This window comes from Labeo rohita, chromosome 2 (assembly GCF_022985175.1).
Source record: "Labeo rohita strain BAU-BD-2019 chromosome 2, IGBB_LRoh.1.0, whole genome shotgun sequence".
NCBI classification, from domain to species: domain Eukaryota; kingdom Metazoa; phylum Chordata; class Actinopteri; order Cypriniformes; family Cyprinidae; genus Labeo; species Labeo rohita.
In genome coordinates, this window is record NC_066870.1 from 20,688,106 (window position 1) to 20,708,960 (window position 20,855).

Genomic DNA, 20,855 nt, shown 5'->3' on the forward strand with positions numbered 1-20,855 from the left:
TGTACAAGTCTTATTGAACCAGTGTCATTACTGTTAACTAACACTATTAAAATGGTTTTCAATAATTAAAATAAAATATAAATACTAGATGAAGAACTTTAACAACCAACAGAAAAACTAATGTTTAAGTATTAAAACTGCAAACACTAAAAAGCACAATTACTACAGCAAACTCAAAATTAAACTGAAAATAAAAGTTAATTCAAAATATTAATAAATACTGTAATAATATATTTAAAAAATCCTAAAATAATAGTTATGAATATATTTTATGTTCATTTTTTTATTTGAAGTTGTTAATTCAGATATCCTGGAACATAATTGGCTGTGTTAGTTACCTTATTACCCTTATCTCATTTTTCATATTCTCTAGAAAATGTGAGATCTTGAGGCCTTTTGGAAAGATATTAAAGTGGCCATGAGCAGGTTAAGCTAGTGGATGATTTTTCTTGTATAATTTACCCAAAACAGCCTCTAGGATGTGCTGTTTCTGATGTTCTGTGACCAGAAATATCAGGACAAAACACGCTTTTGTACATCATCCCAAAGCCACATAATCCATGGATTGTAGTTAGAAAGCAGCAGTCTTTGTGCAGCCAAAAACACTGAAAGTAACAGTGTGCGTAAGTATGTTTGTTATCGTTTTTTAAGAACGCAAATGAGAGAACAGCTTATCCACAGCAGCATGTTATTTCTGTTGCATCCAATTAACCTTCCACTAATCCAGTGGCTTGTGTAGCCAGCAGTAGATCACGGTCAAATACAGGCTATCAAAGTGTGGAAAATCACTCTGGATGTTCATGTGAGTATCAAAGTCGGCTAAAAATAGAAGCGTTAAGAGTAATAATGGTACACGACAGTACAACTCGGACACAAATGTCTTCAAACAGGCATTGGCTATGTTGAGTGCTGTTTTGCTCATTCTTGAATGCAAATTTGTGTTGCATGAGTTGGGAAATATACTGCATTGATGCCTTGGACAGTAAGATTACTGTTCAGCACATGTAACTGTAAAAAGGGAGGGAGGAGTGGAGAGAGAGAGTGAGACAGAAAGAGACTAAGGGGATTAGGAGGCTTCTCTCGAAACAGTGCCCATGCCAGTCAGAGCATTTTCCGATGGAAGTCCTTCATTCTCACTTTGAACTATTGCTGAATTCTCCAACAAGAGACAGACTGGATCACAGAGCAAGTCAAGTGAAGAAAAAAATGGGATAGTTTAGGTTAAAAAGCAAAGCTTGGGTATGTATATGATAATCAGAAACCAAGGCTGGACTGGAGTACAGCTGATTCTTGAAGAGCAGAGGATATGATATCTAAAAAGTGCCTCTAAAAGAGCTTTGACTTCTGGTTCCAGAGGTTTTCTTCACTTCATACCATTACTTGCATGAAGAACTGGTTTTTAGGATTACTGTTCACTATGTGACTGTCTCGTTCTGGATCCGACACTATTTTTGCTTTTGCGTTCCACCTGTTGGGTAGTTAAATGGTGCTAATAACTGAGAATGGTGTTGCAGGAGGTGTACTTCTGGTCAAAGTTCACCAACACGGCACCGGCCAAAACCAAGCGAGAGGCTGGAACAATGAGGAGTCCTCAATACAGAGCTCCACTTTTGTGGAGCCGACAGAGGACTCTTATTATGCAGATGATGAAGACCACCATCCTTATGATGATGATGATGACGATGACGTCTACCAAGAATTCGAGGAGTTGGACTTTTCAGAACTTCCAGATACCAGGAGCATCGCGTCAGAAGATTCCTTCTACCCACCTGATGATTCGCTCAACTTTGAAAAATGTCCGACTCCCGAGAGCCCTGAGCCAATCACCTTGTTCAAAGCATGCTGCTCTAACAACTCCATCATCGTCAAAATCATGATAAGACAAGGTGTGACGGAGGAGGAGGTGCGAGAGGTGGACAAAAACAACAGAGTAAGTTTTCAACTGAAATGATTTCGAACAGGTCTCCCAAACCCTGCCATTAGTCAGACAAACAAAAAAAAGTCCATACCATTGGTTGAATCAATGTTGTTAGATGGGATGTTCAAGAGCTCTACATTTACAAATGTACATATTCAAAACAAACAAAGAAACAAAGGTGTAGTTTGATGATACCAGTTTGAGTGTGGAATCATGGGAGTTGTCATTTTTATCCCCACAGCCAATGCAATCCGACGGGACTCGGGCAGAAATCATGTTCATGGATGAGTTAATGTGTTAAAGATTTGATTAACGCCACTGTAGTATGAAGCAGGGTTGTGCTGAAAGCCATGAAAGTGAAACTAGGCAGCTGAAGCAATTGCTAATGAGAGACGAGCGCAACACATGGCTTGAAAGCAGTGGAGCTTTTATTATGCCACAGTTGACCACTTCTGCTCTTTCCGGTCATGTGGTGTAAAGTGGCGCTGTTCTATCATACTAGATACATTTGAGTGTGTAGAAAATTGTGTTATAATGCTACTCTGCGCATTCGTCACTTGTCTAATAAAACGCATAAGATATTAAAGCTACTAAAACCAGAAATCAAGGGTGTGTGATGTCACTGGCAGGCGACTAGTTACACTACTTGAAGGGCACCTATTATGCAACATATATTTTTACATGGTGTTTGGACGTAAATGTGTATTTGCAATGTGTGAACGCAACCACCCAACAATGATAAAAATCCACCTCCATTAAACCAAACCGGTCTCATTATGCATGCGGTTTTGATTCTCAAAGCAGTGTGATGTCACATTGTTTAGGCCCCACCCACAGCAGCTGACTGACAGTCCTGCATTGCCATAGTTTCCACCCTCGGTGAGTTGTCTTCGGTTGTACGCTGTCCTCCATTTTCTCTGCGCTTTAGCATCTGTGACGTCAACATCTCGTAAGCAATCCCCGTTTTCTGCGTTCAGATTTTAGACTGAACGTAAGAGTCTTCATTTTCTCCCAACATCTGAGCCCCTGAGGACGCAGTGGATTACTTTTATTTTTGATGGTAACGCGCCTCAAAACCTACCTAAATACGTTTGTCTGTGCAAACCATTTCATGACATTCACACTGCTTTGTGAATGTCATGTCGTTATAGTGCTTAGCTAACATTTTAATTGTATTTGGGTGCATATGTTATCGCAGTATTTTAGCTGATCAGTGTCACGCTGTGCTGTCAAGGTAGTCGCATCAAAGCTCATGACTAATTTGTATGTATTTTACGAAGTGACTAATTTGTTCAATTTTGTATGATTTGTATAGACCCCAGTGATGGGTAGGTTTAGGGGCGGGGTTAAGGGTAGGTCATTCGGACAAATTCATACGACTTGGAGAACTTGTAAATTAAGTACGATTTAGCAAAAAAACTCAATTAGTCACCTCGTACGAGAATATATGTACGAGATTGGGTTGGCTGCGTGGATCAATGGACCACGCGACTGACTGACTGACAGACAGGTCAGCGCGGCGTTAGCTTTGTGACATTGTGTTGTTTTGGTGTATTTGACTTCCCATATGTATGGCTAAACACCGGTTCTCTTGGTCTCATGCTGCCTTCACGCCATGTTGTAATTACCGTTATTCCGAGATGACAACATGTGACATTTTACTTATAGCTTTTCATGTTGTCAGAGGTAGCACCAACATGAACCTGGCGCTGGTCACGTGGTACAGCTGTCACTGATCCAAGTTGTAACTCTCAGAACATTCCGGGTTTACAAATCGTAATTGTGAGTTCAGGAGCACGTGAGGGCTTTGGCTTTAATAGTGCTTCCATAGAAACACACAATTCAGAGTAGAATGTCACATGTTGTCATCTCGGAATTGTGACATGGCGTGAATGCAGCATTAGTCATGTTGCTTCTGCCACCTATTTATTACTGTAGGTATGGCAAAGCAGATATATATGCTACTCCCTCTTCTGAAGACGGGGTGGGAATATGCAGCTCATTTGCATTTAAAGCGATACACACCAAAACAGCTCTTTTTTTAGACATGCCCCAAAAATGACATTTTCCAGGTATTATAATAAATGATCTGTGGGGTATTTTGAGCTGAAACTTCACAGACACATTCTGAGGACAGCCAAGACCAATCTTGTAAAAAAGGGCATAATAGGTGTACTTCAAATTATTTATTTCTCTATATTTTAAAATTCTTGGAAACATTTGGGATAAAGTACACAAGTCAATAAAATATATAACTGTTCTACACTGTAAAAAAACAATTTGTTGAGTCAACTTAAAATAATTTGTAACCTGGCTGCCTTAAAATTTTAAGTTCTGTCAACTCAAAAAAAGTTTGTCCAACCTGAAATGTTAAATTATACTAAGTGACAACTTAGATATTTGAGTTGAATCAACTTCAAATTTTAAGGCAGCTGGGTTACTTACCCATCTGTTAAGTTTAGCAAACACAAATATCTAAGTTGTCACTTCAAGTTGAATAAACTTATTTTAGTTGACTGGACTTAAAATTTTAAGGCAGCAGGGTAACAAATTATTTTAAGCTGACTCAACAAATTGTGTTTTTTATTTTTTTACAGTGTAGTGGTTTTTGGATGTTTTAAAGGGAACCCTGGGTATTAAGACTTGTACAGCTTAATATAACATAAAAGATGTTACTGAAATATGTAGTAGAAAACCCATGAAAGATTTCTGTGGATATCTGTTGATATCCCGGTGCATTCAGACTCTTTGTGGGGAAAATCAATGATACAGCATTCGGTTTACTCCTACGCTTATATCCATCGCCACCTGTAAGCTCTTTCAGGAGCTGTGGTCATCATATCAGTATTTTATTTTCCGAGTTGTGTATTCTGAGTTGTGTTGTGGTAAAAATAGCGTAGCTCAGTGCCAGTAAGTCACTGAGTGCAACTGTGCTACGTAATCAAATAACGGTGCCTCCATAGTCCAAAATATGTTTATACCGATGTGGATTTTTTAAAATAACATAAATCTTTCATGGGTTTTCTACTTCATATTTCAGTAAGACACATCATTTATGTTATATTAACACATACAAGTTTTAATACCCAGGGTTCTCTTTAATAAAAAAAAATCTTTAAACTTCTCTGCATTTTAGGCTGAGATGAGAGTATTTTAACCAAATAACACTTCAGCTTCATACTTAATTGATTGTTTATTATTTGCAAGTGTACAGAAGACCGGATCAACCACAAGTTGTCACTGAATATTAAGGCTCACATTCGGTTTAAAGATAGCTCTGAATATATTTAAGTGGCCTTTAAGGGTAAAAATATCTAGTTGATTCACTGTTTCGAAGTGCTCCATTCGGTTCGACAAAAATTATTACCATTGCTTTGAGTTTTCTGAGTATTGGAACAATGATAATATTAATTTAAAAAATCCATTCAATCAAACCTTGCATTTAAAGAGTACCATACTTGACTGGCAAAAGGCCTTTCACTCCCTTTAGTGCTGAGAAGCTTACAATTATGACAATGTGGGTGATAACAGTGTCATGTTTATGCAAGGCTATTATCATATCAAAGAGTCTTTAAGCATGCATGATCCACGCAGTGCTCCTCAGGGAATGAGCTCATGCGCTAAGGCTGTCTCCTTCCTCCATAAATATCGACGTTGTGCTGAAGTGAGGCTTTCATCTGTACATAAATATGACATTAAAAGCAGTCTATAAGAAAAGAAATCTGGCTTGGGTGGCAACGCTAAGCAAAACATGTGACTTCTTGACACATGATGGAATTGTGAAGAGTCTATAAAAAGTAGATCGTAGTGACGTTTTCATTGACATAACACCTACACATAGTCAATATATAAAGAGTTCAGATGCAAAAACCGCTAAATCCATCTGACGTTTTTCTTTAAAATTAGCATTTTTTTCTGGCTACTTCGTATAGGTTTCTATGTAAGTACCGGTACTTCTGATTGGGCTGAGGCTCGAATTTAGCGAGTTTGAAGTAAAAGTATTTGATGGACGTATAATATGTGTCAGGAGCATTCACTCAGTATCATATGTAAATGGAATCATCATCAAGTCCAGGAGTTTATAAACTGTTGTCCAAGGGTCAAATCTTTGTCTTGACTTGACATCCAGTTGCTGTGACACTGTGATCTCCAGCTGACATCTCATGGGTCTACACCCAGCCAGCTAAGCCCTAAAACAGATGGGAGTGTGGATTGCAGTCCGAGATGCAGATCGTAATCTTTTAAAAGGCTCTCAAAGACGTCAAAATACTGCAGGGCTCTGCCTAGACAGGGATTTTTTCTGCATGTCATATAAGGAGAGACGCCCTAATTTGTCCATTAAGCGCAGAACTTATAATGTAAGCGTAATTCCACTCAAAGGAGTCTGGCTGTAGGCCATAAAAGCCTAAATTTGAATCCACCACCCATTGTCATGCTAAATTATATGTGAGAATTGAGATGACTTCCTTCCTCAATGAATCATTTTGAACTCAAATTGCATTGACTACTCCTAAACGGGTCTGTCTTGCTGAAAATAGAGCTGTAATAAATGAAGCATCACCTATTGCCCCTCTCTTTTGTGGTACTCCAGTCACCGAGTCCATGTCGGTATTGAAAAAGATAGTTTGGCGCACTTTGGCGCCTGGTACAGGCATTGAATTTGTTAATAAACATCTTTTTTGACTATTCATCACTGTTGAATGACGCTCTATCTAGGACTGTACGCTTAGTCTATGACTCACACTTAAATCAATCGGCGCAGTTTGAAAACTCAATGTTCTGAACGCAAACAGAAACAACACGCGCACGGAAACAAGCGGTTATTCACGCAGAGACAGAAAAGACTCTTGTTTTCCCCAAAGCAGAAAGCTCTGTGGCAGTAAAAGACATGTAGTCGTCCTCTAAGACTCTACGACCCATTTGCATGTAAATGTCTCCTAAATAACACAAGCCCTGATCATTTGTTTAATACAAATCTTATTCTACTGCCATTAGCACAGGGGAAATTATATGTGCGGCACAGTTAAACAGCACCATTAAGAGCTAATATTTAATGATCCTGTTTATCAGTCTTGGGAACGATCAACCTGTTTGCAGTGTTGATAATTAAACAGAAAAATTAAAGGGTTTTTGCTTGAGGAAACCTGCCGTCTGCGGGGATGCACATCTGATAGCTTAAAGTTTTAGGTTTCACCTTGAAGTTCGTATTCACCTTCACTGTTGAACTCCTGTTGATCCCGGGAGGGAGAGCTTTAGGAGGTTAGAGAGGCTTTCCTTTACAATCATCTTATGACAGCGTGACATTTCGCTTCCCTGTGAGACTGCGCTGTGTAACCTGACAAGATCCCCATAAGGCGTCATTGTGATCCACCACTAGGTAGAAATTGCTACATCTCATATACTACTGGCTATTGGCCTGTAATAAGCTTTAAAATAAATCAAATAAAAAATATTAATCGTTGCAAGGGAGCTAAGAGACTAAGAGAAAAAAACAAAGCATCCTAAATTGTTTAAAAACCCTTTTTTTTCCTTAGCAGCACATTGATTGCATTATAGCAGTAATCATATTCAGTTTCTTGATATTCTGGAGTTAAAAACCATAAATGCCAGCAGACAAGCGCTCTGAGCCTAGAGGGAACTCCATACTAAATCTTAGCTAATAGTCTTTATGGGGCTTACCATCTGCCTGTAGTGCTCTATAATCACTCACAATCTGGAGACGCACAAGAAAAAGGAACTGCTCTGTACTATTCAAGTAATGCCTCTGACCTCATGCATTTGTTTTTATTTCCTCGTAACCCTTGTTCATCTGTGCCTTTTATTTGCTAAATTGTTTTGTGATTTTACATATGGTGCTACACTCACAAAGCAGGCCTCTCTGTATTTGCACTGCATTTGTCTGTGAGTGTTCAGTAGTCAGTTTGTTATGCTTGATTGTTAGACATTGTGAAGAAGAATATATTTATAGGGCCCTATGAAATCCATTTTATTTTTTCCAAAAGCCTGTTTTATTTTTTTTTTTCCAAATTCCCTTTTTTTCAGTTTTAATTTTTCCATTTTCTAATGGTTGAATTAAATTTTGCTAATCAAAAAGCATGCCTAATCAATTAAAATCTTATACAATTTAGCACCAATTTATTAAGCTGCATAAAAAAATCTTAAAGGAGAAGTCCACTTCCAGAACAACAATTTACAAATAATTTACTCACCCCCTTGTCATCCAAGATGTTCATGTCTTTCTGTCTTCAGTCATAAAGAAATTATGGTTTTTCAGGATTTTTCTCCATATAATGGACTTCATTGGTGCCCCAATTTTGAACTTCCAAAATGCAGTTTAAATGTAGCTTCAAAGGGCTCTAAACGATCCCAGCTGAGGAAGAAGGGTCTTTTCTAACGAAACGATCGGCCATTTTTTTCAAAAAATAAAAATGTGTATACTTTTTAAGCACAAAAGCTTGTGTAGCACAGGCGCTGGGATGCGCGTCAGCGACGCTACGAATTAGTAATGGGTCGTTCTTGAACGATTTTTTCATTTTGAACGAATCTTTAATGTGACTAGGGAAGAACGAGTCACCTCGGGGAGTGATTCGTTCAGTCACGCATGCGCAACATCCTATTAGTTTCTGTACTGAAATTAGTTCACCTGTTTCGAGTCTTCGGGTTTTTCGAGTCGTTCGTTCATCTTATGGGGCTGTCACGTGATGAACGAACGACTCAAACCCAAAAACTTGTCAGATAAGAGGTGAGGTGAGCTAATCATAGACTAAAGACCCAGATAAACAATGAATTAATCTTTTCTGTTTCTTATAGCATTATAGTTTTGTCTTGTTTATAGTGTGATCAGTGTTTGTGTAAGCAGTAGATGTGTTAGGGAAGTAACACGTAACATTTTAATTATATTTTGCTAAAATTAACAAAATGACTCGAAAAAAGATTTGTTTATTTTGCTGAACGAGACTCAAAGGTCCGAGTCGGTAAAATAATCCAAACTTCCCATCACTACTACGAATCACGTTTAAGTTCATCGTCTGTGTACTGAGTATGGTGAAAAACTCCATCTTATTTCTCCTACAACTTGAGAGGAGGACATCGTTGTACCTTTTTGTTTGTAAATCGTGAACGCGCATCCCAGAGCCTGTGCTACACAAGCTTTTGTGCTTAAAAAGTATAAATCGACCGATCGCTTCGCTAGATAAGACCCTTCTTCCTCAGCTGGGATCGTTTAGAGCCCTTTGAAGCCACATTTAAACTACATTTTGAAAGTTCAAAATCGGGGCACCAATCAAGTCCATTATATGGAGAAAAATCCTGAAATGCTTTCCTCAAAAACCATAATTTCTTCACGACTGAAGACAGAAAGACATGAACATCTTGGATCACAAGGAGGTGAGTAAATTATTTATGAATTGTTGTTCTGGAAGTGGACTTCTCCTTTAATTTATTAAAATCTATTTCAATAGCCCTACAATAGGAAAGTGTATTTTATTTTTTTCTGGTTATCACATGAATGCATAAAACTCATTTTATTGATCTTTTAATCAAATGAAATTAAAACACTATTTTTGGCCAAACAAAAGTGTTTACTATTAAAATTAAAACATGGAACAAATAGCCTATTGTGTGATTATTAAAAAAAAAAAAAAAGTAAATAATTTTAGTAGTAGTGGTAGTATTATTTACAATATATTCTACTGCACCACAGTAATATTCTGACAATTTTCCCAAGTTAAACCATACTTTAATTTTGACAGGTTGCCATGAGGACCTTTAAAGATTCTGTCTGTTTATACTGGTACTCAAATGAAACTATAGCAGTCAACATTTGAAGTGGATCCAAAAAGTTTTGATGAAAGTTTTTGATTCACTACTGTATTTCATATTCATATATTGAGAATATATATTTAAATAGTCTTTTTGCATCTTAATATTTACAGATGCTAGCCCATATAGTGACTTGAAAGATATATACTGACCTACTTTTGATTAATTCATCCAATCTTTGACAAATTCCATGTTAATACAGTAAATTCCATTTTTATGACTGAATTCCACGTTTTTCACACTGCATAAATCATATGGCCCTAGTTTTATCTTTCATTTTACAGTGTATTTAGATACAGTAACAGTTATTTGGCATCTTTAATAAATTACATATAAGAATTTGTGTAGTAATATAGTCCATATAGCTGACAAGTTCACTCTAAAAACTGCTGGTTTAAATAACTATTAACTACGATTTTTGCCTCATTAAAGCTCCTAATCTGCTGCTTATTAATAGTTAGGTAGTTGTTAAATTTAGGTATGGGGTAGAATTAAAGGTTCTAAAATATGGTTATGCAGAATAAGGCATTAATATGTGTTTTATTAATACTAATAAACAGCCAATATGCTAGTAATAGGCATGCTATTAACCAGCGACCAGTTAATAGTAAGAATTTGTCTCTAAACTAAAGCGTTATCAAAAATACCTACAAAACCAAATCCTACTGAAAGCATGGGGAGGCACTGTTGCACACTATGCTTTTGGCATGCTGGCCTATAAAAGATTTAATTATGCATATTCAAACTCGGGAGGAATTGTTTATTTTTGCACAGGTTATTTGCACTTAGTAAAAATGAACCCTTAATTTTTATTCTGTTTGGAGATGTTTTATGTCAAATGTCTCACTTCACCTTTAATACCCATAGAAGTGTGCAGTAGTGTTATTGCAGTAATATTGACTGATCTAACTATAGGCTACAATTACCAGTCTAAATATGCTTCTGCTTTTACCCTGAAGATCATGAGCTCATCGACCTCGTAAATAAGACCACTCAACCCAGGTCTCTCCTAACCTCAGAGTCCCTCCAGAGATGAATGTGGAAACTCACCCTCCAACAATCCCTGCCCTTAAATGAACTGCTATATCGTGGGGTTCAGCCACTTCAATGTTTCTGCAGTTTGCGCGTTAAACACTTTCTTCAGTAGTAATGATGGACATTCAGGAAAATGACTGTTGAAATGACACATATTTTTCCTCTCCACTCCTTAACAGACTGGGCTGATAGTAGCGTGTTACCAGGGCTACGTGGATGTGGTCATTGCACTTTCTCAGTGTCCATATGTGGACGTGAACTGGCAGGATAACGAAGGGAATACAGCTCTCATGACTGCTGCACAAGCAGGTAAGGGGAAGTGATGCAATTCAGCTATCAAAGGCAATAAAATTACAATCAGCAACTCCCAGTAGATCCCCCTGGGCCTTCATTTGGCTGTTCCATGAAACAACAGCCAATAAATTATCCTTTATCATACCTAGGGTTAAAGTCGCAATGAAACAGTAGCAGCAAAAATGTTTTCTTCAGTATTGAGGCATATATTCAATTGAAAAGCAAACCCGTAAGACTGCCATTCATCTTCAGAACACAAATGAAGATATTTTTGATGAAATCCAAAAGCTTTCTGACCCTGCATAGACAGCAAAGCAACTGAAACGTTCAAGACCCAGAAAGATAGTAAAGGCCCTGTTATATACTTTAAGCGAAATCGAAGAACGAACTGATGTGACATCATTTCAAACAGAATCCAGCCAATACAAAGTTCGTTTTGGAAGTTTGAAACGGCTTGCCAAAGCGAACTTTCCAGAACACCTTCGTACCACCATTGGACCATGATGATTACATCATAGGAGGTGTGCACTGAGGCTCCGCCTTCTTCCACGCAGAACTCTTCTCTGTAGTGTTGTCAAGTCTGTGGTTTTCCCGCGGAATTGGGCTACTTTAACACTGTTGCTGCTGGTTGTTTTTGATGTTCACGGGTTGAATCGACCCCAATAAAGTCATATTTAGCCCCTGAAATATGAATTCACCATGGGAACCCAACAAAAACACGTGGATTTTGATACCTTAGATGCTTTTTTTTTTTTTTAAATGCTTGCCGTTTTCTCCATTTTTGTTGTGTTTATTTTCTTAATGAGAGGAAAGCCCATACTATGGCTATTAGTTTAATGCATAACTTAATTAGTTATGAAAAAATAATGCAATTACAATATTTTACAGCAGTTAACGCGCTGGCCCCGCCCCCGCCCCCAGACCTGTTCGTTATTTTACATTTCATACAGTTGACTGTTGACAAATATGATGCAGGGCAACAACTCCATAAATATATTTATATCATATTTATATATACCACATATCACATGACACCACAAGGGCAGCAAGAGCTATATGACACGAGTGCTGATTTTGTTCCGATCTATCGCGTGCTTAAATGTGACTTTATACAACAGTTCAGTAAATAAGTTGATATTGTGTTACATTTTAAACACAATATTATGTGTTTTTGCATAATTTTGCAGAGAACATATTACCTTTGAAGCCACAGCTGAAATGTTGTGCGTCTCCGACCAACACAGCGGTGGTTACCATGACTTTTAGTGTATTAACAAAAAATACTGAGATGTTTCTCAAATTATCTTCTTTTCCATAGTTTACGTTAGGCCATTGCAGCCTAAATGTTTATGTGTAATAAATTCTATTTTAAATCAAATAAAATACATTTTATTAAAGAAATTATTCCTTGCTGAAGCTACTTTTTGTGATGTCTGTTTGATGCTTTACACAATGACTTTAAATGATCTTTTTGGGAGTAATTTCTCAGCCAAATTTGATGTGCGATTTATTTGGGATTAATTAATTAATTGAAACATCATGTAATTAATTAGATAAAAAATTGTAATCGACTGACACCCCTAATATTTACATATTCATGTAAACGTTGCTTTCATCAGAGTGGGCGGCGTCGGGATGTTCTCCAGCAGTATACTGCATATATACTGCATATGACATATTTCAAACTTCGTTTTACCCCTAGACGAAAAACGAAAAGAACTGTCAGAAAAGTCTTTTTTTTTTCTTTTCTTTGGACACAAAAAGTATTTTCGTACATTCATAAAATTACAGTTGAACCTCTGATGTGACATCGACTATTTTAACAATGTCCTTACTACCTTTCTGGGCCTTGAACGTGTCAGTTGTGTTGCTGTCTATGCAGGTTCACAAACCTCTCCGATTTCATTAAATTAATTTAATTTGTGTTCCAAAGATGAACGAAGGTCATACAGGTTTGGAACGACATGAGGCTGAGTAATTAGTGACAGAATTGTCATTTTTGGGTGAACTGTGCCTTAAAGGAATGCTTGAGAACTCATAAAGTTGCTTTGTATAAGTGTCCTCAAATGCATAAATGTAAATGTACTCCATGTCCTTCTGAATTATAGGCCATAGTATGATTACCAACTACCTGCTGAACTACTTTCCCGGGCTTGACACTGAGCGTAGGAACTGCCATGGCTTCACTGCGATGATGAAAGCAGCCATGCAGGGTCGAGCCGAATGCGTACGGTCTCTCATGATGACAGGTACAGTACCAGCAGCTGAAAAATTCATATGGGTTCCTAATTTAGTTCATGCATCCATTTTGTTTCTTTATTAATAATCCTTCTCAAGACCCTTTGCCTGGTATTTTTCACAGGAGGAGACATTGAAGCAAGAGACTTCGGTCGTAAGTTGACTCCACGTGAATGGGCCCTGTTTACAGGCCGCTACGAGACCGCCAACCTGATGACCCGACTGATGGAACAGCCGTGTGCCGAACAGTTCTGTGACTCTTACCACATGGAGTGGCCTATGCTAAGCGAACTGGTGGCTCGTTCAAATCAGCCCAAGTCTTGCTGGAGGAAGTTCTCAGAGTGCATCTGTAACTTGTTTACCATCAGCATGAAGACCAACCCTGTGGACGAAGGCGCCATGGACTACATGGTGCGCATGACCACATCGCTGACCAGCCCGTTCATAGCCACCGCCTGCCACACCGTGTGCCCGGGAAGCCCTCCGTGTGTTGGAAAACGTCGCCCTGCTGTCCAGGACATCCTCCGCAAACAGCGCCTAGCTGAGCTGAAAAGCCTAGGGCCTGAGCGCCTCAACAACTACAAGCGGCTCTTCCAGAACTCCAGGGTTCTGCTGGTGCCGAAGAAGCAGGAGCGGCGCGCCAGTCTGCAGCCGCAGTTGCTGCACAGCGTCGCTATGGCCTCCACCATGGCCTTGAGGAGAAGCAGCCTACTGCCGCTTCACATGATGCGCAGGAGCAGCGTGCGTCCCGGGATGGTGGTTCCTAAAGTCATGCTGTGCAAAGCACCTCCTCCAATGTACATGCCGGAGCGGCCGCCGCGCAGGACTTCAAAAGACTTGTCGCACCTACAGATCCCTAAATGGAAGTACAAAGCTCTGAAAGAGGAGAAGAAAAAAGCCAAACACCCGGATAGGCTGAGACTGCCTGTTGGGAGGAGAAAGTGAAGTGGCTTTTGATGCCTTAGTGTTTTTAAGGATGTTTTCCACTGTGATGGTTTGTGGTCAGTGTGAGGGTCAGGAATACTCAGCATACACTACTCTTGTACTACTACTGTTAAGTCGTAACAATTCTAATTGATAGAAACAGCTAACATTTAATGTGTAGTTTTTTGGGGGGTTCATTATGTCGAGGTATACTTGAAAGTTTCTGCATACTAATTTTTATTTTTTATATTGCTCTCAAAGACTGAATTTTTGAAAGTGGGTGTTGTATAAAAAAGCTGCTAAAACATTAAACATAACAATGAAGGACTTTCATAACAATTAAATACTATGTGGCCTACGCATGTTCTTTTCTCTTACCTATAGGGGAGAGTGGGGTAAGATGAGTCACTTTTTACTTACAGTATGTGGTCCTCAAGATAAGAGAAAATGTGTTCCTGTGGCTTAGTTTGCCCCAGGTTAGGGGTAAGCTGACCCGAGTCAGTGGGTAAGATGAACCATCTGGGTGTAAACTAACCATCTAACTGAATCTGATTTAAAAAACTAATTTAATCAAATTCAGACAAAGTCATATTTCTTCTGAAGCTAACTTAAAACCAACTAAATAAAGTTTAAATTTCAATCTTTAACTGTTGCATTTCTGAAACAATACAGTATGTTGAACACCAAAGTTGTAATCTTCCCAAAAACAGACTAAACTGTTTGTTGAGTAAAATTAAATAAAAAACTGAATCAGAATGAAGGAATCAATGTCACAAAAACTAATAAACATTTCAGGCAAAAGATTCTTGTCGTGGTAGCTTTTCTGCAATTTCGAACCTGCCATTAGGGACTACATGTGAAAAGATAAATCTGATTATAATGTGATGAAAGGAATCTTCTGGTTCTTATCAGAGAAGGATTTGATGCACTGGTACACTGTCCCTATCAAACACACTACAAATAATATGTATATATGATAAATTAATTCAGTTGTGTAATATCACATTAACATACCAGAGATTTAACTTAACTTCAGTGCCTTATGGTAGGGTAAGTTCAAATGCTGGCTCAGTTTACCCCACAGCATTTGGCTCGCTTTACCCTATAGCTACCATATAATAGTAATATATATAACAATGATTTGCATGCTTTTATTCATTGCTAAATCTCCTATATGCATTAGAAATGTTTTTAGACCTCAATAAATTTACTTTGATGTAACAGCAATTACATCTGTTATGCTAAAATTTTACTTTGACAAGCCAACAACAGTTTTTTAAGGTAAATGGGTGCCTTCCACTCCTCCCTTGTGTTTCTTCTTTTTACACTGGCAAAAATGATGGGTGGTTGCAAAATATGTTTTATATATGAAAATATGTTGCAAGATATGGTCACGTGACAGTAAAAGTGTACAGCTGCCAAGATACAGGGGGTGGGTCAACTTACCCACTGGCTCATCTTACCCCACTCTCCCCTAATTATGTAAAGGGATGATTCATCCCAAAATTCTGTCATTAATTACTCACCCTCATGTCGTTCCAAACCCGTAAGACCTTGTTCATCTTCGGAACACAAATTAAGATATTTTTTGATGAAATCCAAAAGCGTTCTGACCCTGCATAGACATCAATGTAATTACCTGTAAAAGTTACTTCCGATTCATTAGCTGCCATAGGTTAATGACTAGAAAAAACAACCAGTTATGAATACGATAATAAAGTAAAAATAATGTAAACACAACAGTCTGTTTTGTACTGCTTAAATAACTGGTATGCACAAGGCTTCCGTTGTCAGCACTGGTGAAAAAACCAGCATAAGCTGGTAGGTATGTTTTGATGCTGGGATGCTGGTTAGGTATGTTTTGGTGCTGGTTTAAGCTGGTCCTTTGCTGTTTTATGCTGGTCCTTGACCAGCAACATGACCAGCAAAAACCAGCAAAGGACCAGCTTAAACCAGCACCAAAACATACCTAACCAGCATCCCAGCATCAAAACATACCTACCAGCATATGCTGGTTTTTTTTTTAAAGTGGCCGTTCCCGCTCTTACGATAGGATTTTTTACGTGTCTTAAACAAATGAGGCGCTCTGAACCGAGTTTACTCAGTGAGGGATGACTTAGGTGTCATTAAAAACGATTTAAATATATTGCTAAAAAGTAAACTCTTTGAAAAAGAGGTTACTAGAGAAGTCTCAGAGACGTCGTAGTCTTAAAATAGGTGAACATTTGAAATCTACTACTCAGGTAAATTATACATTGTCAGTCATTAAGATGTAAAATGACAGAGTTTAAAAGCAAAACAGTTTATAAGGGGGACCAGCACCAGCAATCCAGAGTGAAATCGGTAGCAAACTTCCAGTAGGGGTCAGTATTACATCTAGTCAGTTGCGATGAGGCTCATGTTCCCAAAACACACAATTCAGACATGTGGCCATTTCCGCTCTCACAATGCACCTCTCAGTATCCGTGTCTAACGACACGCTTACATTAGCAATAAAATCAACATTCACATCACCACATCACCACATTTCTATGCATCAAACTGACCGAATAGGGATTAATACTCTCATTCGTATTAGCATTGATGAGATTGAAATGAATGGACGTGGAGGGCCTTGTGTTTCAGAGCTGCAGGCACGGATTGTCGTTTAGCGCCTGCCACACTTTTTTATACTGCAGACTGGTTCTCAGGACAACGTGAGAAGCACATAGCCTGTCAATGTCAAAATATCTCTCTGTGGGGAAAATGGTAATGAAACAGTCGTGATGAAACCCTAACAGGAGCTCGCAGCTTGCCTGCCTGGCCTCTAATAGCTATCTAGGAATTCTATCAAAAATACAATGAATTGAAAACTCACACCAGCACAAGGTAACAGAAATCTGTGTTAGTGCTGATGCCTGGAACACAAACGCAGTTGACTAAATCAATACAAAACACAGGTTAAAGTGTTCAAAAAACATCTTTTTAGTATGTGGATATATGGGTCTTTCTATAACTGTGGGTACGTCTCGTGTATATGAAGTATATTTTTAATATATTTTCATCATTGTAAAGCCCCGATGCTTAATTTTTCCCAATCACACAAAGCTGTATCTTTTGTTCAAAAATGTTCATATCCCATACAACCCTGATATTCAGCTGTCCGATTTTGATAAGATAATGAATGAAAATGACCTCAAATATAAATTAGTTTCATAGTTGCCTTCAGTTAGATTAGGTTATCAGGACATTTGGGTGTGCGCTTCAAAATAATATATAGTAAGTGTTTATTGTGATATAACTTGTCTTATTGGAGAAACCCCAATAAAGTAAGAAATGACTCAGACACAGAACAAAATAAATCACAAAACAGTGATTCTCCATTAGTTTATATAGCAGTTGCAACCTGGCATTAAAAAGGTTCACAATTCTCTCAAACACTTTGTCTAGCAACAGAAAAAAAAAAGTTTTACTTACATCTTCAATACAGGTTGTCTGATATGTCTACTTTTTCACAGATATTTTGCTTGTTCTCAGACGTTCACTATCGATGGTGCTGAAGATATGTGAGTTTGGGGATCATCCTGAAATCTTGCATCTGACAATTACCTCTAAGTGTAAAATGACATGAAGGGAAGACCAGGGCTTGCTTCGTACCTTCCTGAAATCTGACTTAATGTTTAAGGTTTGAAAATCACAAAATTGTAGGGTAGTGTCATTCTTCGTTCTCCGTTCAGTCAATGGAGGAATGTTCACCCATCTTCTGCAATAAGATGACCTGAGATAAGGTATAGGCAATTACCTAAGAGTGGGGGAAAAATGAAAATCAAGAGGTGCGTCTATACGCACAGCTCTCGTCTAGAGCATAGGTCGTGTAGGGAACAAAGCTATTCATTTTAGTAGCATCCATTTTACTAAGGACATGAAACATTCAAAACGCATTAAAAAAGATAGCTATAAAGGTATAGGCCAAAAGGTGTCGTTTTAGCACCTTTTCAAGTCAACATTAGAAGCTTCATCAACTCTACCCTCACTGAGCCCTGGTCTCGCCTGTTTTTACACAGCAACAACATGACAATAAGAGGTCAACATCTGGATTAGAAATTAAGGTGAACAAAACCCTATGCTTTTTTTAACTAGCATTTTTTCCTTGCAATGTTTCTGCGTTAGGTGACATCCACATCTGCACATAAAAAGTATATATATATTTTGTATTTATATAATATATATCCATACTCTATTGACAGATTTGTCTACGATGAGCTTAAGAACCACTGATTTTCTGGAAGAAAAAAGCAGATTTTGCAAATGTCTATTTTACAACACAGCGTCAACTAATTGTACATCTTTGGAGGGGAAGTAGCTGTCAAAGACCGTGTCCCTCCTTTTTCTCGTTACAGTGTGAATGCTGCTGAAACACGTCGTTTTTAAAAAAAGCATTTACAAACGGGCGTCGATAGAACCAGTGACTTGTCGTTAAACGTAACTTCAACAGCAGCTCTACAGCACCCCTTGGGTCAGGGATTACCACATTTGGCACATAACTAAGCACAGATCACTCAATGGCTTGTGGAATGACCAGTCTTCATGTCAGTACAGCTGGGAAAAAGGAAAGAAAACTGACAGATAGGCCTGCAAATGTTCTTATTATTGGTGGTAAACTCTGTCCAGGCAGTGATGCTCTGTCGTCAGTTAAAAGTAGTTTCCTCGCATAGAAAAAACGTGGGGGAAAACACACATTAGAGCAAAAGACACTTCTGAATTATATGCTTTCTGCTGCTTTTCTTACCCAGGACGCTGGAGTTCGGTGAGTGTATCTTTCTCTCTCGTTTAAAATACCGGAAAATAACGATATATATCGAGCCACATGGGAGGACACAGTAGTCTTTGCGTAATATACACAATGCACCTTGTATCTACATCTGTAATATACAACAAGTACTTTACACCAGACTTAAGAAGTTAAAAAGAGGTACAAAAACAAGCAAATAATAAAAAGAAACCAAAAAAAGATATAAAGGCTAAGAGTGTAACGGAGCACTCCATAAAAAGCATGGCTGAACATAAAGAAATGTCAAAATATGTGAAAACTACTTCCTTAGCTTGTGTCGAATGTCGTTTTCTTGTGCTTCACGTAACTGTCCCATCTCTGCGCCACAAATCTCCCGCTTTCCCGTTAACACGTCGATTCCTTCCACCGCTTTGCAAAAACGCCAAAGTTCAAGTGGTCCTTTCTGTAAAACGCACGAGCTTCTTTCCTAAATCCTCTCTCTTCAAGCACTTTCCTAACCTCGCTCATCGGCCGAGTGGCAGCCCACTGTGGTGCGAGCAGTGAACCGAACTGAAGGTTTACGTGTGTGAGATGTCTACTAGTGTTCATGCACATGCTGGGCTGGTCTCTGTGTAATGGTGTCCGTAGGCCAGCCTCCAGCCTGCCTCTGTGCCTCTACACCCAGGAGTCCGGCGAGGCAGGGTAGTGGCTCGTCTCGTAGTTGAGTTCACTGTATGGGCGGGATGCCGAATAAAAGTCCACGTAGTTCCCCGTGGACTTCAGTCCCAGGTGCATGGTGCCGTCGGCGGCGGGTGGGGGGCGCTTATGCGCTTGGTCCTCGTAGTACGGCTCCTCGAAGTTGGCTCCTGGGGGAGTCTGGAAGGGAGGGTAGGCCTCTGGAGGGTTGCCTTGAGCGGAGACCTGACGAAAACAATGAGAGAGCGTGAGGGCTGCTTTGGGAAGTCACATAAATGTGTTATGTGGATGTTCAGAAACTAAGAATCTAATTTACAATTCAAATCAAGAGCTTTCCATGTAATAAAGTTAAAAGGCAATGAATGTATGTTATATAAAAGGTACTTCATCTAAACCAGTGTTTCCCAACGTGTATCGACCCCCACAGCGCCATCAAAAAGACTCAAGTACTTCGTCCACGCCTAACCAGAAATGTGAAGAAATGATTTTAAATTATAATACGCTGGATCGTTTTATATTTCAATTAAAGTGCCCCATTATAGATTATGAAAGGTTCATATTTTGGTTTTGCGAGTCCCCAACAACAGGTTGACGTGCATGCAAGGTCAAAAAACACTTTTATTGTCTTATAATATGCATTTATTTTTACCTTATTTGCTCAATGACTCCCAAACGATTCGCTCAAGGAATCATTTATCCAAACCTCTCCTTTGCGTGACACTAATCTGTTGTGATTGGTCTACTGCATGCAGTTCTAAACACCCAATCGACTCTTTCTTTTGAAAGACAATAACTTTCAGATTTAAAACTTTGCAGGATGTTTTCATTCACTTAGAGCTGTGTTACACACTGCATGAAAGGTCATTTTCAAAAATCCATAATAGGGGCACTTTAATATAATTCACTAATTTAATATATGGAGTGTCTATGTATTTGTTGGCAGAGGGTATTTATACTAACTCTGCCCAGGAACGTGTGATTGGGATAGTCAACATTACAAAAGATGCCTGCTGAATAACGGCTCTAGTAGCGTAGGTGGTAAAGCGTGAAGTAGTGGCTTTTTGACGCGATCAATCTGAGTTCAAATCCACCTTTAGCCAAACTTGTTCTTCTCCCTTTTCACATCACATATCAAATCAGAAAGGCATTTTTTTTTTCAATAAAATGATGGAAATAATC

The 20,855-nt window shown here is 38.6% G+C and overlaps 2 protein-coding genes across 7 annotated transcripts in view; one reads left to right on the plus strand and one right to left on the minus strand.

Annotated features, from left to right (window-relative positions):
• The first annotated feature begins 847 nt into the window (after nt 1–847).
• ankrd33bb (ankyrin repeat domain 33Bb) lies at nt 848–15,914 on the plus strand. The gene is made up of 4 exons (XM_051131329.1): nt 848–1,930; nt 10,954–11,083; nt 13,177–13,317; nt 13,431–15,914. The coding sequence occupies exons 1-4, from the start codon at nt 1,484–1,486 to the stop codon at nt 14,249–14,251; spliced, it is 1,539 nt and encodes a 512-aa protein (XP_050987286.1). The 5' UTR covers nt 848–1,483; the 3' UTR covers nt 14,252–15,914.
• A 1,667-nt stretch (nt 15,915–17,581) lies between these two features.
• ctnnd2b (catenin (cadherin-associated protein), delta 2b) overlaps nt 17,582–20,855 on the minus strand; it is a 111,114-nt gene continuing 107,840 nt past the window's right edge. For all 6 annotated transcript variants that reach the window (XM_051131319.1, XM_051131304.1, XM_051131296.1 and 3 more), the window contains one exon: nt 17,582–19,901. In XM_051131319.1, coding sequence (XP_050987276.1) covers nt 19,656–19,901 — 246 coding nt within the window. In that variant the 3' untranslated portion in view covers nt 17,582–19,655. The remainder of the gene's footprint in view (nt 19,902–20,855) is intronic.

Bases quoted from the DNA above. Each gene is read 5' to 3' on its own strand.
- ankrd33bb (XM_051131329.1), top strand. From the start codon at position 1,484: ATGGTGCTAATAACTGAGAATGGTGTTGCAGGAGGTGTACTTCTGGTC. The intron at 1,931-10,953 runs GTAAGTTTTCAA...ACTCCTTAACAG, and splicing joins AGGTGGACAAAAACAACAGA to ACTGGGCTGATAGTAGCGTG. The intron at 11,084-13,176 runs GTAAGGGGAAGT...TCTGAATTATAG, and splicing joins CATGACTGCTGCACAAGCAG to GCCATAGTATGATTACCAAC.